Below are 24,358 nucleotides of genomic sequence, written 5' to 3'. Positions count from 1 at the left end.
TTCGAAGGTAATGATTAATACGATCCTCGTAATCGAGAGGGCGGTCAGCAACGCTCACGGACAGGCAGAGTGCTATCGGTCTCCGCGAATGTATTCGATCGGAGATTCGCTCGAACGAGGAACGAGAGACCGATCGGTAGGGTGGTAATATAGGACGTGTGTAACCAGGAGAGGGTTGCGACGGATCATGGCAGTTGGAGGACGTACATACATATCGTATTCGACGGGATTACGCAACGCGGTGCTCTCTGATTGGCTCTAATGGGCAACGCTGCAAATGGCTCGACATCGTTATGGTTAGCTGAAACGAGTCCATTGTTGTTTCTAGATACAATGCAAGGGCTACATTACTCGGTAATTAGCGCGAACGATTTCAGGGGAAAAGCGTTCTCGCGAATGGAATTCTAGAAGGTAGAACGTTATGTTTCAGAGTTGGAAGAAGCGACGTGATCATACTAGGAGGAAGTCTTTAGTCGATTTCTTCTCCGCTAATGTTGCACTTTCACAAGTTTTGTTGGTTATTTTGAGCCTTTTTTTAGTTCTTGGAGTTGAGAGATGCATTGGTTCGTTCTTCATTGGTATGTACATTTCGAGAAATATTACAAAAATTGTTTGAAGAATATAAAGATTCGTAAATAGAGAGTTTCGTAAGGAACATGAGTGATTATAATATTATGGACCGAGTTCTATGAAAATTTCCGATTAAGAACTGTGTTTCGTTCATATCGAGTAGTTTGGGTCGATACTTAATGACCTGCGAAATATTTGATAACTGTTTTAGATAAATTGATCATATAATAGGAGCGATGACATATTCGCAATTACGAGATACGTGTTCCAATTTCAGATACGTCCATTGTTTCCATCAAAATAAACTTAATTTATTGGAGATACTCTAACAAGATTAATCACAGACAACTAGTTACGACCAATTTATACGATATTATCTATAATAGAACATACAATCAGTATTTTCTAAAAATGATAACTTTGATATTAATAAACTATAAAAATAATAAAAAAATAATAATTAATTGAAGATAATAGTCGTCTATCCCAAGGTATACACACAGTGATTAAAAAGATCATGATGTTTTGTCGCTCATATAGTATTGTCTAAAGTAGAAATGTGTACGAACAATTACAATTGAGAGTTCCTTCTTTGAGTGTCATACATCAGGCGCAAATTAATCGTGCGATGCGTGTACGCGTTCAGAAACTGTACATGTGTACGAGGTCCGGCAGGGTTCCACGAATCATGAATAATCTAGTAACGATCCTGATCTGCAATGCAATATAAAATAGATTTCATGGACAGCGGCTGTAAACGCTTGCACTCACGCTTGCTACCCTCGCATGTTGATCAAACGTCGTGCGACGATCATCGACTCAGCTTGATTAAATAAAGAGAGCATGTTACTTTTGAACGATTCTGTTTAGTTATTGGATGAGTTACCATTCGCAGCTCAACTTGAGACTGGCAATATCAAATAGAATTTTAGCTGACGTATTTTTATAAAATAAACGCAAGAATTCCGATGATGAGATATACTGTGAAGTTTTTAATGGGAACAAATACCTACATTGAATTTTTCTTCCTTTTTAAATAATTTATACTTTTCTATATATTATATATATTTTTTATACGCATATATATTCTACGTACATATTCTTTCCTTTCTATTATTCTATTCCATATACGTTATTTATGTTTTAAAATATTATTAACTATATTAATATTTAATATTATTATTATATTGCTTAAAACCATTAGGGAATCATTATAAAGAAGTTGAATTGGTATTTATTTATGAAAATTATGTAATTTCAGCAAATATCATAGCTATAAGAAACATAAAAAAATACATGTTCACAAAGACTCACCTATGACCATTTCGCGAGGCTAGATGCAGCGGTGTGTGAGGAAAAATCACCGATGAGGAAGAATTCCGAAGGGGCACGATCAGCTCTGGATACGTACTAACGAGCAATTGCACGGTTTCCAATCTATAAAAGATAATTAATTTTACAGAAGAAGCACAAAGCCAATTAGCAGCGTCATCGATTATTCATTCAGGACGATCGATAATATGCGAGCAGTTTCTGAAAACCAGTTCCAAAACTGCTCGATTTTGAAGCGAACTACCATTTGATAGAGCCAAAATTATAAAGCAACTTCTAACATAGACAAAAGTACAAAATAAGTAGAAAGAATACATGGAAATACAAATAAAGGGAACAAAAATATGTGCAAATAAAAGAAGAGAAGGGGGAAAAAAGGAGGAAAAAATCGTACGTGCAATTTACCTGCCATATTGCGCGGCGAGATCCAGCGCGGATTCTCCCCGGCTGTTGCGGATGCTGGGGTCGCATCCGTATTGCAACAGCTGTGCCACCACTTCCGTGTGCCCATACTGTGCCGCACAGTGCAACGCCGTCTCGTTGTCCTTCGTCTGCGATCATACAAAGCCGGTATTTCGAGTTAACGGATACACTTTGTTTCGATTGCTGGCATTAGAGCGTTCCAACTCAAAATAGCACGGTTACGTAAAATTACTGACGAACAGAAGGAAAGGTAGATCTATTTGTATTGGAACGAGCGATCAGATTTTTATCGGACAAAAACGAAGCTTAACACAGATATTAGATTGCGTATGATTTCGTGATCGGTATGAATGTAATTAATACGCTATTAGAAATTTATTATTTCGGAAAGTACAAGAATCTGTTTGATACATTTAAGAAGCATTTTTTGAAATAAATAGCGAAACAGTAGTAAAATATCAGTGTAATGAAAAAGAAATTATATTTCTGGTAAAATGGGGAAATAAATTTTCTGCAATTCTCAGATACAGTAAAGTAATCAAGTAACTGAGACTATGCGGGTGAATTTAAAGCATGATGTATGTAAATTCAAACTATAATTTCGTTATGTTGCGAAGAAATGGTTAATCAAAATTACTTTATAAAACAAGTGATTTTTGCTACAAAATTTTTCACTATATTCAAATAAAAGAAAATTATTCAAGGAATTCAAAATGTCTCGGGAACGCACAGAATTTCTGCGCTATTCACTGAACAACGAACGAAAATTAATTTCTAAAAAAAACTACATAAATTCCGCAGTCGAATACTTCAATAAAAGAGACATGAAATTCCATCCTCTTCCGTGATCGATATAACGTAAACCAATAATTTATCTACATCACATATTATAATTCATACGAAATAAGATATCGTAGCATGATTGCCGAATGAAATTAGATAAAAAAAATTAAAAGAAATAGCAGAAGAATAAATTTACTGACCGTAAGATTTACTTTAGGTACCGAGGGTCCTTGGGTAAGAATTAACCGCACGATTTCAGCGTCGCCCGCCCAAGCTGCCAAATGAAGCGGCGAAGAGCCTTTAGCGTCGACGACGTTAGTGGAAGCCTCATATTGGAGCAATAACTTTACCACCTCCCTAAAGATGAAAGCGTTTCCCCGAATTATCGTTAGAATGTATGTGACATCGATTAATTGCCGATCGAAAGGAATATTTATTAGAAACACGAGCTAACACAACATATACACGTATGTGTAAATTATACCCGTATATTATCAGTCAAAAGTTTGGAATCATGTAAAATAAGTTCCAGAAAATCAAAAAATGTTTTAAATGTTATCTTACAATTCTGATATTTTGGAAATTTTTTTGGTAAAAACTGTTATTAAGCAAAAGATATTATGTATTAATATTTTGTAAAATTACTTTTGAATTGATAATGAAATTAGTAGATGATTCAATGTAGACATAATTGGAGAAGTTACTTCAAATTTTTAGTCGATATTGTATGTCGATGGAATTTTCATGAAATTAATTTTAATTTTAATTTTGCCAAATCAAATTTTATTGAAATATTATTGGAACATACTTGTGTCCGTTCAAAGCTGCATGGTGAAGAGCAGAATATCCACTGGCGTCTTGCACGTTAGCCCCCGGACCCCGTCGTAAACTGTAAATAAATGAAACAGTTTTGTTATGAAACATAGTAATTTCTTTGCTTTACACAACGTAACAGTTTATGATGATTTCGAGTTGACATATATAAATTAGAAAAACTTTGACGTTGAATAATTTGATGTTATTATCGACGTTATTAATAATACGTTCTTATCGACTCACAGGAAGTTGTGACAGATACGTAATGATTCATTATTAAAAGATCACAGTCATGCAAATTATTGTCATTCGAAGACTGTGTTCATATTTGATTCCTATTACTCATATATCAGTACTAAAACTAAAGATTATTTCTAGATTTCATCGAAAAGTAAATGTCTCCTCATATAAAATTTTGATCTAAAAAATAAATGTGCCTCAAAATCCATCAACCACGCACCACGTACTAGACTTCTTGTTGAAGCTAACTTAAGTACCACAAAACTTTTCGGACACCTATTATCACAAAAGATTGTCACAATAACAACATAAACACCATACTTTATCATTATACTGTAAAATTCTATTCCTTAAAACTCATCGTCGATAGTTCACTGAGAAGCAGCTCGCGTGCTACCACATTATTCTAATTCTACCTCACAAATCCTCTCATAAGATATCACATTGCAAATACCAAAATCTCAGTGAAATCTCTAAGTCCCAGCAGGCTGACGTAGAAACCAGGCTGACATCCAAGCTCTAGCCTTAGAAACTCTTTTATCCCAGAATCCCAACCAAAATTTAACCTAACAACACTATACGAGCCTCTCGGGGGACGTTATCCGAAAACAAGTCTCGATATTACGTTATTTGATGCGACTGTCGAAGCAACCCCGATTGTCAGGGTATGGTGGCAAGCGCCAGGGTAACGATCATCGAGCAGCGGCCGGGACCCATTTCCGCAATTAGGAATTCATGTTTACTGCCGGTAACTAATACCCGGCGGCGATACGAGCTCGCAGAGGCAAAGAATCGAGCACTCCGCGCCAACGAGTCACCGTATCGCAGAGCGCAGACAGAGTTAGGTTGCACAATGGGCCTCGCGGACAGGAACAGGTTCGCTAATGAAGCTTCCTGCATCCAACACATGTTCTCATTACTGGCCTTTGTTGCGTTCGTGGTGAGATAAACGTCCGCCACGTTTTGCCCTGGCGCAAACACAATGTAAACGCGTCTTTGGATCCCCTTGGGACCAGTGCGACACCTTCTTTTTCGCACTTTCTTCCCTGCGTTCACTTTTCTGGATCGCTGGTTCTTTGTTGTTAGCATGGTACGATCGCGAGAAGATGATAGTCGAGCAGTTTCTCGTTATCCCATGTTCTCTTCTCTTAAGTGGATTTGATTAGCACCGCTGCAGGCTTGGTCATTCAGTCACCGCGCCCCCTTCGAAGCATTGAGAGCCGCACGATCAAAGCCGATCGAATTGACCGGATTGGATGAACGGTTGTGACGAGACCAGCCGCAAAACGGCGATCGGGATAAGAAAGGGAAGAATTGTTCATTGTCGTTTGATCTCTGACTTTTTTTCGTGTCCGGAAGGATTCGCGAGACAGTGACAGTTGTCAGTGACAGCTTAGAAGTTGTTATACGTATGTTTCTAATTACGAATGATGTTAGAGCATTTGTAGTTTGAGCATATGTATTTGCTACTTTTTGTAAGTAATGTATTACGGTACTATAAATTTTACATGTATGAAATTATTTTTCATTGAGTATTAGGAAATCTTGATATTAAATTTCTAAGGTATTAATTATTTCCGAGGTATTAATTAACGCTACGAGGATCACGGTTAAGATTTGACAGATACATATACAATCTGTTAATAGTACTGGTAATTCTATATTTTTTACGCGGTTAATAATCAGGTAGATAACTCTAAAAAATATTTACCCATTAGCTAAACAACCTCGCAGCATTATTTTGAAAAAAAATATATAAATAAAATCAAATCGGTGGATTTCAGCAAACGTTGAAAAATACACTATTTGTGGGATTTCGAGAGAATCAGCGCTACGGAAAGACAACGTAAGGGAACGCAATATTTATCTAGCTCGATTAATACACATCATAAACGCGAGCAACCGTATTTGCTCAGTTCTCGTGCAATTCCGATATGAAGATAGACTCGTAAAAATATGTATGTTTACCCTCGTCCTTCGAACTGTCGCACACATAACTCTTGTATCGATATTAGAACCTCTCTACGTCACTATCGATATTAAATGACGTTTTTGCCGTACAAATAAAACGCGAATAAAATTCAGAATCACGTTACGTAATATCCATTCAATAATGACCACAACTTCCGACGATTTTTCAACTTCTAGTTTATATTCCAAATATTTCAACGACCTTATAGATTGGACAAACGAATTAAAACACAGATGACAAAGACTCGGTTAATTCTAGGTCAATTACATTTACAGTAGCTCGTACGAAAATATTCGAACGCTTGCAAAAATCTTTTACGAATGTATTATGCGTTTTATATATTTTTAAATTTCATATATTCCATACAGTTGAAAAGTTTTCTGTCAGTTATTCGCTTTGTCGTTATAAAATGAAATAGTTGATGCTCGTGGCGATAATGACTCGGTCTCTGCCGAACGGAGGTTAAGCGATTCTGTTAAACTTTCGATGAACTGATTATCTGATTTGCAAAGATACAATTGCCGAGTGTTGTAACAATAAACAATGGCTAATAACGGTTCTTAGCGAGCGATGTAGACCGATATCGAGGGTTTGTTGGAAATTGTCCTTCGCAAATATTCAGTAAGCTCAGCGATGTTTATCGAAGCGATAGAATGTCAACAGGCGTGTTTACAACACGATAAAAATTGCACGAATAAATGCGCGAAAACAGCCGTCACCGGTGACGATTTTACTCTAGGCGGTGCAAACAGTTACATATATCCAAAAAAATATTAAAATCAGTGGTGCAAAAGTACTTGAAAAATGTACCTATTAATTTCAATTTCGTATATTTTGAATATTATAGATGGATAAAAAAACGTATTGAATGTAGATAAAATTGAAATACGAATAAGTTTAATAAATATACAATTTATGTTTATTTAAGATAGAAGAGAAGTAACGATTCTGAATAGATAGGTATGTATACCCTATTTCTTATCTTACACTTCTATCTGGGATTACATAATGATAGAAAGCTTCTTTTCATTTTTAATGCGGTGATTCAAATCTATGACAAGGCGCAAAAGATAAGAGATCTTTCAATTACAGTAGTAGAAACAAACAAAAATACTGTCTTAAGGAAATAAACTCTAACCGGAATAAAGATTCTCAAGAAGTAACCCTAATATATGAATTCCTTAATACGCAAAAAATGGAGCAAACTGGACCTGATGAATAACATGTGTTGTTTAATCTGCCTATATCATTTAATCTATTCCTGACCCTAAATTCACGTGTATATAGTTCAACATGGTTATAAAATACAATTAAAAAAGATAAAAATCAAAGATAGGGATACAATCGCCAACTAGTTGTATCAGTTATTAACAACAGCTATCAATATTTGTGTATATTCACATTAATATATTCTACATTTTGCACAAATCATTAATGATATTTATATCAGATATAGAATTCAAATCAGGAATAAGCATGTAAATTAAATTGAACGTAACGTGATCGAAATCCAATACAGTCTGCTGTCGTTACCCATGATCCAATGATACCAGTTCATGATTAAACGATATTCAACCTGAACAAGACAGAGCAGCGACAAAAACAAAAGAACCGGTCATTATTGTCATCGTTTTCTTCGCCTTCGAACAATTTCATTCCGATTCCCCGCGACAAGGCATCGCAGGAAAACTTCCAGTTGGATTTGCCTCATTAACAGGAACGCGCGTTCTGAATCGACGTTTACGTCGCCGAGGCTGGATCAAAGCATCGCATTCAGTTTACCCAAAACAATTACCGCGGGCCGAAGGCCTTTTCTCTGCGGAGGCGCGCGGGGCAGATCAAAGGCAGCCTCCTGGCCGCCGCTGTCGTCGTCGTGGTCGTCATTAAGCAGCGAGACGTCATTAAGCTTTCGGGATAGCGGCACTTTAAATCATCGGCACGCGACGCTTATGTTCATAGGAGGATCGTTCAAGGCATTCGCCACTCGGCAAGGGCAGGCAGCTTACCCGCCACTCGACGAGAGGCCTCTAATCCATTGTAACTAAAGATCAAAAACGAGAGAAACTGTCGATTTTGCCCAACGCAAACTCGCCCTCGACAGAGTCAGAGTCGGGACTCGTTTGTTCTGACGACTCGCAAGCAAAACCGAGAGAGTCAAGTAGCGGGGGCGGCCACCAGGATTCCGGTGGGGCGGCAAGAAAAAGAAACGAACACTCAAGGGTTACGCGAGTGCGCCTCGCAACGCTTGGAAGTTCGAGGAGCTTTTGGCCGAACCAGAAGAATAGGAAAGAGCTAACGCAGAGAGGAGGACGGCACGTGTTGAATTTCCCTCTTTCTTTCTTGCCACCCCCTTTTTCATTCCGTCCGTTTCTCACCCCTCCCCCGACCCTCTGTTCCCGTGTCCGCCTCCGCCACCGCCGACGACTAAGTCCTCTCGCTTGCGCCTTTCTCGCTCTCTTCTGCGGACAGAGCCGCGCGTATTTATTTTCCGCGCCCTAACAACGGGACGGGGGTGGTAGCCGGCTCTCTTCAAGCCGAGTACACACGGAGAAACGACGTAACCCCGACGAACGCGTGTATATGCACGCCGGAATACCAACTCAGCCGTAGCTTGTACTCATATGTATGCATCAGCGTGCGTGTACATAGTAGAGGACGTTTCAGTTGTAGCGGCCAGCATAAAGATAAGATATGGATAAGAATGATAAAAGAAATAATATTTGTTCTTGATGAGGTTTCTTGAAGTCAAAGAGACGCGAGGACGAGTGACTTATAATGTATGGAATTGACTGTTGCCATTTTTATGAAATTTCAATAAAAATTTAAATAAACAATTAAATGAGCCATACAGAAGTCATATTGATCAGTTTAGATTCTAAGATACTCAAATATTGATTGCTACAAACAGTTTGTTGTTGGATCTCTTCTTTCACAGTAAAGAATAATGTGCATTAGGCAATCGAATAGATTGTAGGACGTAGGTTGCTTCGAATAAATTATAATTACCTAACGCTTTGCGAAGCTTTTGCTTAGAAATTTGCTCGTTACTGGACACGGTGCTTACATATTTTCTTACATACCGTGTATACCTTTCAAAATATAATAACTACGAAAAATGAAATTAAATTTAAGCGCAAACTATTAAAGATCATTCGCTTAGAGAAACAGATCTTAGATCCTTACTATTCTAAGCTTAAATAACATCTAGCTTTAGAAACACCCTATACAAATGTATACGCAAGCACTGTTGGAATGGCCACGCTCGTCTTCCCGTGTCTCTCTCATGTTAGACCAGCCGGGAACGTTTGACTCTTCCTTTCTTTTAGCCAGCCCCTTCTCTCTTTCTCGAACTCTCTCTAGTTGCTTCAGCGAGCCACGAACTCCGTTCTTCCTCGTCTGTCGCACCCTCGACGCCGACTCGCTTGCCCCATTCATCGAGTTTATCCGCTTGCCCAAGTTCCTTAATTAAACCCTGAAGATTGTCTGCAAAAAGGACATCGCCCAGTGCCCTCGACGTCTATGAACATTACGAATTGGACAACGAGGGGACATGAAAGATACAGATAGGTAGCAGGGGCGTGCGGAACCTCGAATGAAAGCACTGTTGCACCGTCTGTCAAGCATCTATAATGGCAATTTCTTGCCGGTTTTAATCAAGACGCCGAACGATCAACGACAAAAATGGCCCGTTTCCTGGGATAATTGTAGTGGACGTTTTTGCCCGGCGACCCCAGACAAATGGAACACGTGTCGGAGAATCGTAAATGCCGATCGAAGGACGTGGGAATCCCATAGACTAGACTGTGGACCTTCTTGGGATCAAATTATTTTCTGACAGATTGCTATAGTTATTTTTAGCTGAAGATCTTTAGCACACCAATTATATATTAAGCTATTTATAATTGTTATAGAAAGGTTGGAAAAGGGTGCTGATAAGTTTGTGTGAGTTACTAACATGGAACAATGGTTAACAAACGCTAATATCGCGTTAACGCTATTATCGCTAGTTTCTATTCACATTGACGTCAAAAGTTAACAAAATGATTAGCGAAGTGATTCTTATGTCTGTAGGAAATATGGGTAACTATGAATATTTGATCAGTCTAAAGATGAAAATGAAAAAGTGCATAAATGGATAAGTAAATGTGTATACTGTGTGCTAATATGTAGTTAGCACTCGTGCGGCGCTAGTGTCGCGTCATTGATCGTCACAGTGTTAACGAAGCTTAAGTGGTCACTGCAGTTGGAACTAGATGACCTGTGCTAGGAAGAATATTGAAGATAAACGATTTAAAGTTTCATGATTGCAGTAGGATATCGTATTGTAGCAGAGATTTGCTCTCAGTTGAATGTTTAAATGTTTAACTCATTTTGTAATTTATTCAATATCCGTAGTGGTAAATGTCCCCATTCTTTTCTTTTTTCTGTTTGTTAACGTCTCATTTTCACAATGTGAAATGATAAAATGCGAAATACGGGATATCACAAATGAGTAATAAGTCCTACAATTGAAAAGATGATTCCGCAGCAAGTGTACGTAACGTGAAATAATATTTTTCTATGCGCGGTCTTTGTTTCCAAGAAAGTCGAGTTTGAATATACGTCGAGATGCGCACTTGACTTACAATAAACCACGACCTTATGAATGTCCCTCGAGACTTCCATTGTATTTAGATGCAAAGCGAGCAGAATTTGTAGCGTAGGAATGTAGCATACAATACATGTCAAACATTAAAATAACTTTTGTCGAGATATAATTTTATCATTCAACAATCTTTTTTCATAAGACAAACACGTTTCATATAACATAAATCTCAAGTAACGTCTCTTCAAGCAACAATCTCTTCAAGTAACGAAATATACCATTTGAATTTTTAAGCAGAAATTTTATTTCATAGTTTTTTAATTTATCTCTACCACAAAATCAATTCATATTGTCTTGCAACATTTATTTATTATTATCAAGGACAGATTAATTGTTATGCGATTGAAAATGCAAAATTCTATCATAAAAAATGTAAATAATATTTTAAGATATCAGAAACGAAAGATATTAGGATAATTTTTCTAATGTAGCACTCGCTTTTAAAAAATATTGATAGGCACTAATAATAGGATCATTACGATTGTATTAACTAGGATTATAAAAAATTAATGAACAAGAACAGTAACATCTAAAACGAAATAGCGGTTGATATCATTGAATTATGCAGTTTTCCCCGCTAATCGACAATCAGAGACCGAGTAATATCAAGGGATAAGTGGACTTCTATGGTAATAAGTTCTTTCGGTTCCACGGATGGGGCTGTGAACGCGCCTTCAAGTCGGAAGAAGAGAGTACAGAGGAGGAAGTCTAGGGGAATCGACCGAGGCTGATTGAAACATGAACGAAAAGTACGAACTAAAAAGAAAAAGAATAAATATACGAACAGAAGAAATGAAAAAAGGAAAAGAAGACACTTGACAAAAATCATAAAATAAGAAAAAAAGAAAGAAATTCTTTCACAAAGGAGGTATCATAGAATAAAATTTCAAAGAGACACGATAATAAAGAAAAAGAACACCGAGAGCAAAAAAATAGATCGCACCAAACTAAGGAAAAAGAAATGAGAATTACAAAAGAATTCAATGGACAAGACAACGAGGGTGCAATAATGTAAAAGGGAATGTCCGTACATATGTGAGACAGTGTTGAACAGGGAATAATCGAAAACAAGAAAAAGAGCACATACGTGACACAGAAGAGGAAATAAGAAGAGAAACCAGACGACAAAGAGAGAAACAGTAGACACAGGGGCCAAAATGTAGCGAGGGTGAAGACACGCGAGGGCTGTTAGAGCGTCAATCGATAAATTCCTCCGACGTGGAAGAGGGGCTACGATACGTGCTGATGTCGCGAAAAGGTCCTTCCTCGCAAACACTCCAAGTGTCACTCCGGAAAGGTGAGAGAAAAAGAGCGGGGAGCGGGGAGGAAAAACGGTGGATCTCTGTCTCTCTATATATCTTTCTCTGTCTCTTAAAGAGAGGATCGTCCATCGATCCATGATAGAAACGAATATACAAGGGAGATATCCTCGTCGTGAGAGACTGCCTTGTCTGTCGACTAATTATCCCCTCGTCGATCGTTTAACGCACCGATTCCTCCTTCCGGAGGAGTGGAGAACGAACAAAACATTACAACGATATCGGTCGAGTATAATAGAATCGAGTACTCTCTGCTCAGTAATTCGAAAATTTGATACGATTTTAGAAAGGCAACAACGAATCTGATATGAATAGAGACGAAGATCTTAGACGATCATAGACGAATTTGAATTAACCGCCCTTGTGTCGTGACGTGGATAACCTAGTTACAAGGTTCGACGTACGAGAAAATTGAGAAATTGACCTATATGGTGAGTCAAGAGAGAGTAGATAACATGGATATTAGTTTAAAGTGGAATTTTCGGAGGTTTGAAAGTTGGAAAATAGAGTTTCAGTACATTTTAATAAAATAACCTCAATTGATTGATGATTTTCAAAGATCACATTTCAGTAAGTTAATCTCATGACAAAGATACAATATCGTTTGAATGTAAATTTTTCATATTTTATATTATACGAGTTTTTTGAAGCATAAACGCATGGCTAAAAATTCAGCCTAAATTCTATACCTTAACATTCATCCTGGGGATGAAATAAATGAAAACAAGACCGTTGAAATCTTTATTACCTCGAAATCGTCGAAGGGGCTTTATCAGATCCGCGGTCATAAATTGAAAAGCAAGTTTCTCGGTGGCAGGGATTCCGAGGCGGGCCAACGGTGTGCCCAAGAGACATCAAAGAGAGGCGAAGTTATCGCGGCCGGGCGATGACGTTAAAAGTTCTGGTCCGCGGGAGACCAAGTCGCCGAAGGCGATGTTTCTATCGAAGGGAAGCCCTTCCCGTGGCCTCCGGGGGCCGTGATTAAAATTATTGCCCGACCCAAAGCCAACACGCCGTGCAAACAAAGGATAAACACATTCGCGGGCACTGGTACACTATAAGTGGTACGATTAGCATCGCAAAATGTTTCTCGTTTGTCCCGTGAGTGTCGCTAGTATCGCGGAGTAGCACGCGCGCGGGATGCACAAGCGCGTTTTATATTGCTTTCCTGTGATCTCTTGAAGCGTCAGAGAGGGAACAAAAGATAAAAGAAGACAAGAGAGGCGAAATGAAGCAGGAGAACAGAAACTATAGGAGAGAAAGGGTAAAGAGCTTTGGTGGAGAAAGTTGCCGTGGGCGAGCTTTGTAGTTATGGACAAGTTGCACGACTGCGACTGGTGACGAGCAAAAGGGGCAATTTGTTAGAAGAGGAGCCGAGAAGCGCTTTCGTCGTGATACATTTAGGACTCTGAGCTTGATCCCGACATTCTGTCCTTTTCTCGCCCGATTCGTCGCGTCTTCTCTCGTAGGGAAAAAGAGTGGGAGAAGTGCTTCTTCCCTTCTATTCCTTTCCACTCTATCCCCTCTCTGAACCGTCACCCTTCTCTTTCTCTTTCGCCCCGGAAGGTTTTTACTCCGTGACAATCGGTGTTAAAATGCGTGAATGCACTCGAAACACGCACGCCTGCTTCTACAGGAGCACGCGGCAGAGACCTCTCGAAAACAAACGGTGGTTTCTCTCGTCCCGTAGCCAACGTGACTTAATTAATGAAAGCGTGCGCGAGAAGCATCGACAAAGTCGTCTTTGTCGAGAAGTTCGCGGCACTGGGTCAATACAGACCGCCGCGCCGACCGACCGTTTCGATTAATCGCGCCCCCTACTCATTGATCTGCTTCGACCCGTCGATCGGGTATCAGGTCAGGCAAAGGAATCTATTACGATTCCAAATTCGATTGAGTCCGGAGAGCTCGCGATTAGAGAAGTTGACAGTGATTTGTCGAGCGAGTCGATTACATTCCTGGGTGAATTAATTCGCGAGTTACGTGGAACTGGTTTGTTAGCAGTTACGAGCACGTGCACGGTTATTTAGATGGCGGTTTTTTAAGCCGAGACAGACTAACTAGGAAGGATGACTAAGTTATTAGACCGACTGTTTTTTACACTGAAACGAGATGAACATGGGACTCACTGTTCTCGTGCAGCAGTTATTACGTACATTGGACGCATTAGTCTCTTAGAGAAATGCTTGCCAACGTTATATTGTAGAAAAATCGTATATATATTTTTCAAAACCGATAATAAAAGAAATTAAATTTGTTTGAATTTAGGAAATTTTATATAAATAGAATTATATATCTGATATAATATATTACAACCTGTTCTATTTACAGAAGTATAATTCAAAATAATATTACAAGTTCAAATTATTAGTTTTTTAAACGTCCATATTCCTTCGCGAACACATATATACCATATGTACCTTTATCTGTACTTCTTTATCTAATATAAGCTCCTTTTAGTTTTATTTAATCTATTATCGACTGCACAGATTGTTTTTTCAAATATTTATCTAACATAACTGTCTAATATTAGAAAAGCAGTTTTCCATGTTGCTTTTTCAGTATATCCCCTATTCATCTCTAAATCCAATTAACGCAACCACGGAGCAAAGTTCACAAAGGTTATTTCCTTAGGCATCAAAGAATAAGGACAAAAATATTCGAGCTCAGTCGCGCCATCTTCACCGATCTATCACGACGAGGTTATCATTGACCCTTGAAAATAAATGAGTACCCAAATAAGCCTGTTTATCTGCTCCCATAAATAGAAAGTAGCAGGATCCGATAAGTCGGGAGGAAACGTAGTTACGTACTTCCAGACTCAGAAGCACAGATCGATCTTTCGTTTTTTCGTCGGTTTTATCTCGTTAATCTAATTAACTGTTACCGCGTAAATTAACAACAAGCCGTCTTTAAATGAAACGTTAAAGGAATTGCGCGTCTAGTCGCTAAAACGTTCGCTGCGAATTTTAATAATTGATAGTGAACTCAGGGTTGTGCGTCCATGTCGTAACGCATCTTGGCACGTATCGTCGTACACACAGCGAACGCGTCGGCAGGGTGATTCATGGTCACGGTGAAATCATGAATAATCACTGGACAATATCGTGGGTAACACGCGTATACGGGAGCATTATTCTACTCTACAGATATTCAGAGCAAAACTGATTACGCTCGGTAAAATTATGATGCCCGCGTTTAGTTCCACGCGGCGATTGTATAATATGTTACAGGGAAAATGCTGGATTATTAAGCGTTGCGCGGTAAAAAGGTAGCTCAGGGGATACGGGAATTCGTGTTCGAACGACGGCTGTTGCAGTTTTTATAAAACACACACAGTGATTCCAATTACGGACCACGAAACACGAAATTAGTCGTCTATTAAAAATATATCACACTATCGGTGAAAGACGTGTAGAGGATAATTACAATGTTAAAAAAAAATGAAAGAGGAAGGGGAAAAGATAATAATAACAATACAGCACCGTTGGTTGTAATAAGGTTCGTTCGCTTAATTAATATGAAAACTATCGAACGGAACAGATTCCCGGTATTAACGGTACAAACGGCGGGACACGCTCCACGAGTTTCTCTCTGGCAAACTGTCGGAATTAATTGGAAAAATGCAGCGATCAATCGAGCGTAGGTAATTTAACGCAGGTACCGGTACGTGTAATGACTCGTCCACATCCGTTTATGCCCAAAACACAGTTATCTGTACTCGATTAATTGAGCAAACACGGAAGTGCTCAAAGAATCGGATGAAAGGAAACAATCGGAAGTACAGTCAATACCGTATAAACACTTTATCATCGAAGCACGAATGATCAGTAGCTGCAATTCGAAAAGAACGTGGACACGTAACACTAATCTCTCGATGAATTGACAGACATCGAGGCAATTTTTCATATAATTGAGACAACACAATGTATACGAAATCAAAGGTATCGCATGAAACACGTTATAGAATGCATAAACGGGAAAAGAAGCAAGGAAAAGCAAAGTCTGGTACGGTGACACCCACCTTGCCAGTGGACCACTCCTCTTCGCTCGTTGACCCAAAATCTTCTCGACCACGGTGACATTTCCGCTTCTCGCTGCCTCCAGCAGCTCCTGGTCCTTCCCCATGGTCCATTTACACTGTAATCAAAGTCTGGTGTTCACTTGCACACTTGTCAATTTCTGTTTTTACTATGATTACTCGCGTTTCATTGATCCAGCGTGGCCATCTTGGGCCGACTGCGTCGCCACCTTGCGGTCACTTCGCGAAATAACCACGACACACGGTAGCGCGACAGAGAAAAGAATACTCGGGCAGACTATGATTGGCTATTCGAGAGCAAGACAGAACGACGGTAGCCGAGACTCGAAGTATACCGTGCTCAGGCATGTAGCCGACTGTCAAGTACCAGCTGTTGCGCCGTACTGATTTTCCGTGGCTTCACGCCGACTCGGCTTTGCGGCAATTTAATCGAATAAGTGTGTCACGCGGCTCGTAACTCTGATCGACATGAACCGCACTTTTGTCGGAGAGCTGTTAATCTTTCTGTTACTCACCATTGGCAGCTTAGCTAGGGAAAAATCATCAGATACACTATCTCTCACTGGTAAGTACACATAACCTCAAAGTACAATAGCGCGTCCTGATGATCTTTTTCGTACGTAATTCTTTAGCTGGCTGAAAACTTTCATCGTTAAACACTGTTACAACGATTTCAAACATGAAACGAGTTAATTTCGTCGATCGTGTTTATGTTCTTCGGTAGACATGATATTTAGAGATAAAGGAATTTTAGATTGTTTTCATACAGCATAACCTTTTATGTTGATGTAAATACGGGGTTATTAATAATACTTATCTGAAATATTAAATTTTTTGTTGTCGGGGGGAGATACGAAACTATAATGGAATAAGTTAAGTTAGTTAAAAAGTATGTTGTGTGTATGGATTAAATTGTTAAAGATTGTTTTTTAATTGTATTTTCTATTTATTGTGTAAAATTATTTAAATAGAACAATAAGATAGAACAATATATGAATAATATGAAATGTAAAGTAAGATAAAAGAGTTGAAGTAAGAAAGAAGAATGAAAGTGAGATTTTAATAAAAGTATTTTTACTTGAAGATATCTTTTTACATCATCATGTTTATTTTTAAATGTAGCTGAATATTTTAGATATATTTATCATCTTTCATCAGTACAATGTGATAAAAAACTAAATATACTTATATCTAGAAAGTGATAAATATAGTTATACTTAGAGATAATAAAACCATCATAGTTTTTGAAAAAACATTTGCTTAATAATCAAACATACACACACACACATACACACACACCTATATATATCGAATGACCAACAAACTTATTTAGCATTTATATGAAATTGTACTAATTTCACTAATAGATATACACAAAAGTGTTTGTCATCCCAATTCCTTTCTGATATAAGCCAAACACATAAGAATATCAAAACTATTGCAAGAGAAATGAGCTTCTATTTATCATATGTGGCAATAAAATCTAAATCAGAATAATATTATAATTTGTTTCTCTTGGAAATAGGATTCTATAAAATTGTTTCAATGTAACATAACAAATCACTGCTACGAAGAACTAGTAGAGAAATGTAAATATAATGTATGATACATTTTACAGATGGAAGTGTATTACAGGTGAATTTAACTAATCTTCATGATTCTGTGCCATACATGAGACAAGTATCCATCAAAGCCACTAGCAATGCGACATTTAATATAACCAACATTTCCTCCAGTGCTTCTTTCATTATCTTTCAAATTCATACCTACCAACACAATGTCACGCTGTCTTATGATAAAGATTATCTTAATAAAATTTCAAACAAAAGCGTATTTGGATCAAACATTGGCCTTTTCTCTAGGCTAACCGAGAACATAGTAACGCAACTATTCGTGAAAAATGATAATGTCCACGACGTTAATGGTCTACTCGCTGTTGTTGCTTACCACAATAAAGGTGAGTACCATCGCTTGTAACGCATAAACTTGTCGGTAAGAATTATTGTTCTATTGTTTCCTATATTACAAATCTTTTAAGCTTAGCATACGCAATATTCATTGTTACGCAAATCAAATTTCAAGTATTAGGTTGTTCCAAAGGTTTCTTTCGTTTTATAAGGAAATAATAGATATAGTAGTAAAACAAAATGGGTCATATATAATTCAATAAAATTACATAAAATTAAAAATATCGTGCGTCAATTATTTCCTTATAAAACGAAATAAACTTTTGGGCAATCTAATATACATTTATAACATAAAACTGAACGAGAATCGATAATACATAGTAGGGATCATGTTATAAACTACTGGTTCAGGTATAACACTGCAAACTCGACGTTTCAAGCAATATAAAACGATATACAGGGTGACCAATTTACTATTGTCGTAACATTAAAACACCTTTACCTAAAAATATTTGTATAAAATATTAAAAATTAATTCAACAAATTAAAGGAAGAAAAATTTCAATATTTATTAATAAAGACATTTTTCAAAAGAAACGTCAATTCTGCTTTAAAATTCTTTTATACTCTCGCTACATGCCTGATTATTAATCCTATTTTACAAGATATCCAAATAATAACATTTGTTAATCCTTGTATGTTATATTTATAACTCCATTTACCCTTCCGAATTCCATGTAAATATATTTTAAAATCTGCTTTTGTCGAAATACCGACCTGTCGATGTCCTATGACCCTTATTGTTAGCATCATACACATTACTTTCTTCACGAGTGGTCACAATTCGCACATCATCAGTACGTGCACCATACTGGTGCGATACAAAGAGATTAAAAATGGCTTTCAATGGCTCTACACTCCTTAGTCCTCGTACTCGTCTATAGAGCATCACGCCACAAAGAAAAGAACGTATTCGATAAAAGCGGCCCTCACACCTCGCGTTATTTTATCCTGATGTACTTGATATCCTATGTAGTACAGTTGTATTAAGCAGATTCCAATTTGGTATTTTCTTTTTATTAATAATTGACTACTTTGTGATATTTTCGTGTTCCAGCGTTTAATATTATACGGGCTGTAAAATGTAACCTGATTTTATAATATTATCTGATATTTTTCTCGTAGCCAATGTATAAAGAAATTTCTCTCATGAAATTCCTATAGGTTTACTTGCATAATATGATGAAATGATATTCACCTTATTAAAAAAGATCGGATTATAACATGTGAGAACACCTGTGTAATCTTTGTTCCTCCTTAACACCTCCACACGAATTGAAAATTATATGCGAGACCCAGATACTACAAATAACATAGTACGTATTAATAGAAATAATGTCTCTTCGTATATCGAAGATAAAATACTTTAGTAAAATTAAGTGGCATCTAAGGGAAATTAATATATTAAATATATGAATATAAAGCATATTTATCTTCATAGACTTTACATACACAAAAATTAAAAGATGTAATTAGAATCGTTAAAACCAGATGCACCGATTTTTCCTTCACTTAAAACATTTTGAACACCATTTCCAGCAACTCCAACTATCTGTTCTAATATGATCTAAAGTTGGTGGAACGTATTTCCTGCAATCGCGACCTCTAAAGTGATAATAGTTAACGGCCCAGCCTGTATATCGTCGTCTGTTCCGTTTCGCATACAGACACGAAGCGGGTTCGATAATAAATTTCCCATTGCAAAGAACGATCAATCCTGTCCATCAGTTCATTGTTCTCTCCGCAGCACCCATACCGGGTGGATGCAACTTGGAATTCAATACAGAGATCGCGCCGTACGCGAAAGTGCAGATACTCGACACGATGGTGATCGTCGACGTGCAACCCGCCTCGGTACCGTGGAACAACAGCGTAAAGCTCACTTGCGAAAAAAACCCTGTGGAAGTCGAGATGTATCAGATATTCCTGAATGAGCAGGACTTCAGTATCAATAGTTATTTCGTGGCTATCACAAGCATGCTGACTGTTACGGATATCAAGAATAACGGAGTAAAGGTACTTACTGGAAGATTTTCAACTTCTATTCAGTGATTTATTTATTATATTGCATATATTTCTGAGACTGCAAATATGGAAGAGTTGTTCAATTTGATTCTAGGGTTTGGTTATATTGTATTGATGGAATAAATAATATTTAATCAGGAATAAATTATGTTTAAGTTGTAATCAGACTGGAAATTAATTCTATATAGCATATTCGATATTATCAATGGTGTCAAGGATTTATTTATTGCCTAAATTTTTGTGACCTACATATGAAAGTTAGTTTTTAGAAATCTCTTTTTGATTCTTATTTTTTCAATGTTTCCTTTTTATTCATTCTTTAATTTATTCATAGAGGAAAGTTCAGTGATGTACTTTTCTTCTAAGAGGATAATGTCGGTTAGCTGCATAAAAATTATGTGCATGAAGAATCTGGACCTTTTTATGATTAACGACACAGCAACAGCAAAAATTTATACCCAGCTGCCAATTTAGCAATCAGACTAATTCATTCGGTTGCTGTAATATGTTTGAGCGAAATTTACTTTCAAAACTTCGAAAACGTGTTTATTCCACTGGTCGAATTGTGAATAATTGCCATTTTGAATACTAGATTAGGAAGAAAAATAACTTTTCCTTCGATGAACAATATTCAATCAATGAAATTGTCTGATTTTTAATCAATCAATGCTTCAATTCTAAAACATTCACTTAAAAAGTATTCGTTTTGATTAACTGAACACTTCAATTTTTAATAATTTAACTTTAACTATCCACACAAACCATGTACGCAAAAGTTAGTCGATTTAAAGGACAAAATACAATTAATGGTTTAAAATAGTTTTATTAAATCGTTAAACAGAATTATACAATTTTATTATAATACTGTTGTAATTACACTTACAAATAAAGTATACTTTTGATTAATCATTAATTAGTTGATTAATCCAGCATTGTATGCCAAAAGTAACAATGAAACATGATATTAAATTATTATTATTGATAACAATTTCATGTACATAATTAATCAAACGTGCACTCACGTAATATATTCAAACATTTTCAGATATCAAATGAATGCATGTAAATCGAGGCTTACAATTCTAATGTGAAAAAAATTTTGTCCAATAGGTAGCGAATCCGGTGATCTTCTCTCCGATGAGGCGAGTGTTCAGCGCGTACACCGGAGTTGGCTCCGTTTACGTCGCACTGGCTACTTACGAAAACTATTCTGCGGCCTACGTGCCATCATTTTCATACGCCTGTCATCCCACAATCGATCCGGCCTCCTGTGACGTTTTACGTACGTGTTTTATTACGCATACAAAAATCACATGAATAAAACATGATAAGTCCATCTTTTAATATTACTGTCACTTGGTGCCTAAAAAGGTGTATTTTGTAATTAATCAAATAGTAGTTTTACGAAGAAGAGCGTTTAACTTGTCATGTTTTCTTTTGTGCTTTTCACATATAAAAATTATTGTTGGTATCGCGAGAAATAATCATTATATTTGATGCTTTCTTTCAGCCAATTTACTTTCCAAGATCATCTGCGCTTTCTGTTTCTTCGTTGGATTGTTATCAATATGCTTTGGGCACTATCACCTTAAAATCGATATGGCACTGCCGGTATTTTTCACTGGAACCGTGATCGGTTACGCTGCAGTAGGTACGTATTAACAATAACATAATACATCATTCGACTTTCCCTCGAACTCCTGCTTTCTATTTTCCAACGATTAGTAAATGGTATTATTATTTTTGTTTGATGAAAACTTTGCAGAAGTTACCATGTTAATAATTGTCCATACATCGCTTCACAAAGTAATAAAGATCTTAAAAAATTCAGCAAAAGATGACAATAAAAAGTATCAGGATTATAAACAATATTAGTTACACATCTATTATATTTTTATGTTGATTAAGTACAGGGGAAACTAAAAATAACAGGTCGTCAGAAATGACGAAAGTATAAGGTTTCTCTCTTATTAAATTTACGTAACGAAATTCCTTTGTCTACAATCCGATTCTACGATACAGAGAATTGCATTCTACAATAATCAATTTCCAAACGTAACAAGTTCATCTAATAATATAACGATCGTATCCCGTTTGTTGCAGGGGATATTTTAATCGCCATAGGAATAGGCCTGTGTTTCACGATATTCTGGTTGGCGTGCCAGTCGTGCCTCCCAATTATCTTTAGCGGGATAATGTTTAACATGACGCTGGGCTTCCTCTTCGCGTGTGTCACTTACTTTCTGTCCCCGGGTACGGAAGAGGCTCCCGGAAATCCATTTCCAAACGAAAGGCCGGTAAACGTATCCGGAAATAAATGCCATATTCGTGCACGCCGTTCGAGGAAAGATCACAAGGAGTTGTAGTAAATTATAGGAAAATAATGAATCGCCGGCTTAAAAGCGGGCGAGAGGAGTAACGCGAAAAGAAAAGGGGGTGAGAGACAGAAAGAGAGATGGGGAGAGAGAGAGAAAGGGAGAGCTCACCGCCCCCGAAGTTAGTTGGAGTTTGGCGAAGGGATGAAGCACAGTCAGAGAGTCCCCCTGTAGCTTTTATCAATGTTGTTCGCTCATGTGGAAACTTCGTCTGCCGAATCCCCCTATGCAGCAGTAGCGGGCATTCGCGTTACCTCCTACCTTTCTCACCATAACCATCCTCCATTACTATCACATACACACGTATAGACACTTACACGATAAAAATCATCACGTAGGGAAAAGCGCACACATAGACCAACTCCCTGCGCGAACTCCCACGAACCGATCTAACCAGCTTGAAAGATTCGCATTTACCTAATTGTGTCCCTTGTATTTATTTAGCTCCGGGACCTATTTAGATTACACGGTCTATGCATGCGTAACTGCACGGAGTATCGGTCCCGATCTACCCTGTCGACAGATGATCGACTTGGTCACCCTCTCTCCGTTCACCGTGTTCGTCTTTGGCATAGTTTGATTACATTCTCCGTGGTTTATGTAATTAGCGTGAAGATATGGTTACAACGGCAAAGGTCTTGTTTTTTTATCTTTCAAAATGTTTCTATATAATAACGATAACGATAGGCGTTTGGAAATGGGATTCGTGAACTACTTTTGCAAAAATAGGTGAGTTATATAACGATGTTTATGTTTCGATGCTTTTCCAGGCTCGTTTACAGTTCTGCAAAAGGACTGGGTATTTTGGTCGCTGTTCATGTCCTTGGCCCTTGGTCTAAGTTTGATCACGACTATAATATTTGAATTTGGTTTTGTCATGACGTGTTCCATAATCGCATCCTTTATGGTAATCCTGCCATTAGATTATTGGATTGGTTCTACTCTGAAATATATTATAATAAATATAATAAGAAGGATGACCGTCCAGGGTTTCAATTTAGCCACAGTCCGACCACCATCTGAAGCTAATGGTATCACATTTTATTATATATTTATACCTTACTGTTCATTACTTGAGAGTAATTACACTCTGTTCAAATTCTATTGCTTGCTCAATATCGCTTTCAATTATCAATATCGCAAATAACCACTTGTATTTGTTAACTCTTGAAAAGTATACTTATATATTATATTATGCTTTAATCGTTAAGCATTTGCAACTTGCCACACTCGTTATTATATATTCTTTTAGAAACGTTGAGCAATCAATAGAAATTTGAGATAAGCTATAATTAAAAATGTTCTTTAAATTAGTGAAGATAGTAGTTATTTCATTAAAAGTTTTTAAGCAATATGCTACCGTTTCAGATATAGCCTTGATCATATTCTGGTTATGTTTGGTGCTATATCGCACCTGGAAGCAATGGTGCAGAATAGGTGTACTAGATCTGGCGGAAAGAACTCCATTACTTCGCTGAACATTTTTAAAAAGTCGAAAATAAAGTTTATGGCAATAGATATATATATATATATACATACATAATGTAACAAAGCCAGTCAACTTTGCAATGTTCCATTTACAAAATTTATATACGAAATAAATTTCGAACGAATTTTTATATCGCGTGATTACGATTTAAGTGAAATGTAACATACTATTGGTAACTTATGTGATGTAATCATTACTAAATAATAATATATAATAATAAGTATGTTTATATAAATATACCTGGTGTTCGTTTTATTAACAATATAACCATATATTTATTTTGAAGAGTAAATACGACGTACAATACATACTTAAACATACAGACAAAATGAACGTTCTGAAGTGACACTTACACCCTTT

The 24,358-nt window shown here is 37.1% G+C and overlaps 2 protein-coding genes and 1 long non-coding RNA gene across 7 annotated transcripts in view; 1 reads left to right on the top strand and 2 right to left on the bottom strand.

The window, feature by feature from the left end:
• Positions 1-16,446, bottom strand: part of LOC126915821 (ankyrin repeat and SAM domain-containing protein 1A-like) — a 75,184-nt gene extending 58,738 nt beyond the window's left edge. Inside the window, exons 1-6 of one of the 2 annotated variants that reach the window (XM_050720874.1) lie at positions 16,306-16,446; positions 16,125-16,240; positions 3,917-3,997; positions 3,309-3,465; positions 2,308-2,453; positions 1,885-2,007 (exon numbers count right to left, since the gene is read on the bottom strand). In XM_050720874.1, the coding sequence (XP_050576831.1) occupies positions 1,885-2,007; positions 2,308-2,453; positions 3,309-3,465; positions 3,917-3,997; positions 16,125-16,228 (611 nt within the window). In that variant the 5' untranslated portion in view covers positions 16,229-16,240; positions 16,306-16,446. Of the gene's footprint in view, positions 1-1,884; positions 2,008-2,307; positions 2,454-3,308; positions 3,466-3,916; positions 3,998-16,124; positions 16,241-16,305 lie in introns of those variants that run through there. The other variant, XM_050720875.1, reaches the window with a different exon arrangement.
• Positions 5,377-24,237, top strand: LOC126915837 (transmembrane 7 superfamily member 3-like). Of its 4 annotated transcripts, none has more exons than XM_050720942.1 (8): positions 5,377-5,639; positions 17,761-18,099; positions 19,857-20,125; positions 21,245-21,416; positions 21,645-21,785; positions 22,238-22,387; positions 23,280-23,540; positions 23,878-24,237. In XM_050720942.1, the coding sequence occupies exons 2-8, from the start codon at positions 17,814-17,816 to the stop codon at positions 23,985-23,987; spliced, it is 1,389 nt and encodes a 462-aa protein (XP_050576899.1). In that variant the 5' UTR covers positions 5,377-5,639; positions 17,761-17,813; the 3' UTR covers positions 23,988-24,237. The 4 variants fall into 4 exon arrangements, 3 of the variants coding, with proteins under 3 accessions (XP_050576899.1, XP_050576896.1, XP_050576898.1); XR_007710353.1 differs by lacking the exons at positions 5,377-5,639; positions 23,878-24,237 and adding exons at positions 16,506-16,707; positions 22,954-23,238 and having other exon boundaries at positions 22,238-22,431; positions 23,280-23,414; XM_050720939.1 differs by lacking the exon at positions 5,377-5,639 and adding an exon at positions 16,506-16,707.
• Positions 18,764-19,831, bottom strand: LOC126915870 (uncharacterized). Its single transcript, XR_007710371.1, has 3 exons — positions 19,562-19,831; positions 19,308-19,411; positions 18,764-19,184 (listed from the first exon to the last, which is right to left on the bottom strand). It is a non-coding gene; the product is annotated as an uncharacterized LOC126915870 (long non-coding RNA).
• Positions 24,238-24,358: the final 121 nt, after the last annotated feature.

The sequence above is a fragment of the Bombus affinis genome, chromosome 4, assembly GCF_024516045.1.
Source record: "Bombus affinis isolate iyBomAffi1 chromosome 4, iyBomAffi1.2, whole genome shotgun sequence".
Lineage (NCBI taxonomy): Eukaryota > Metazoa > Arthropoda > Insecta > Hymenoptera > Apidae > Bombus > Bombus affinis.
Note: the sequence above shows the minus strand (reverse complement) of the source record. Positions and strands in the feature narration are given on the sequence as shown.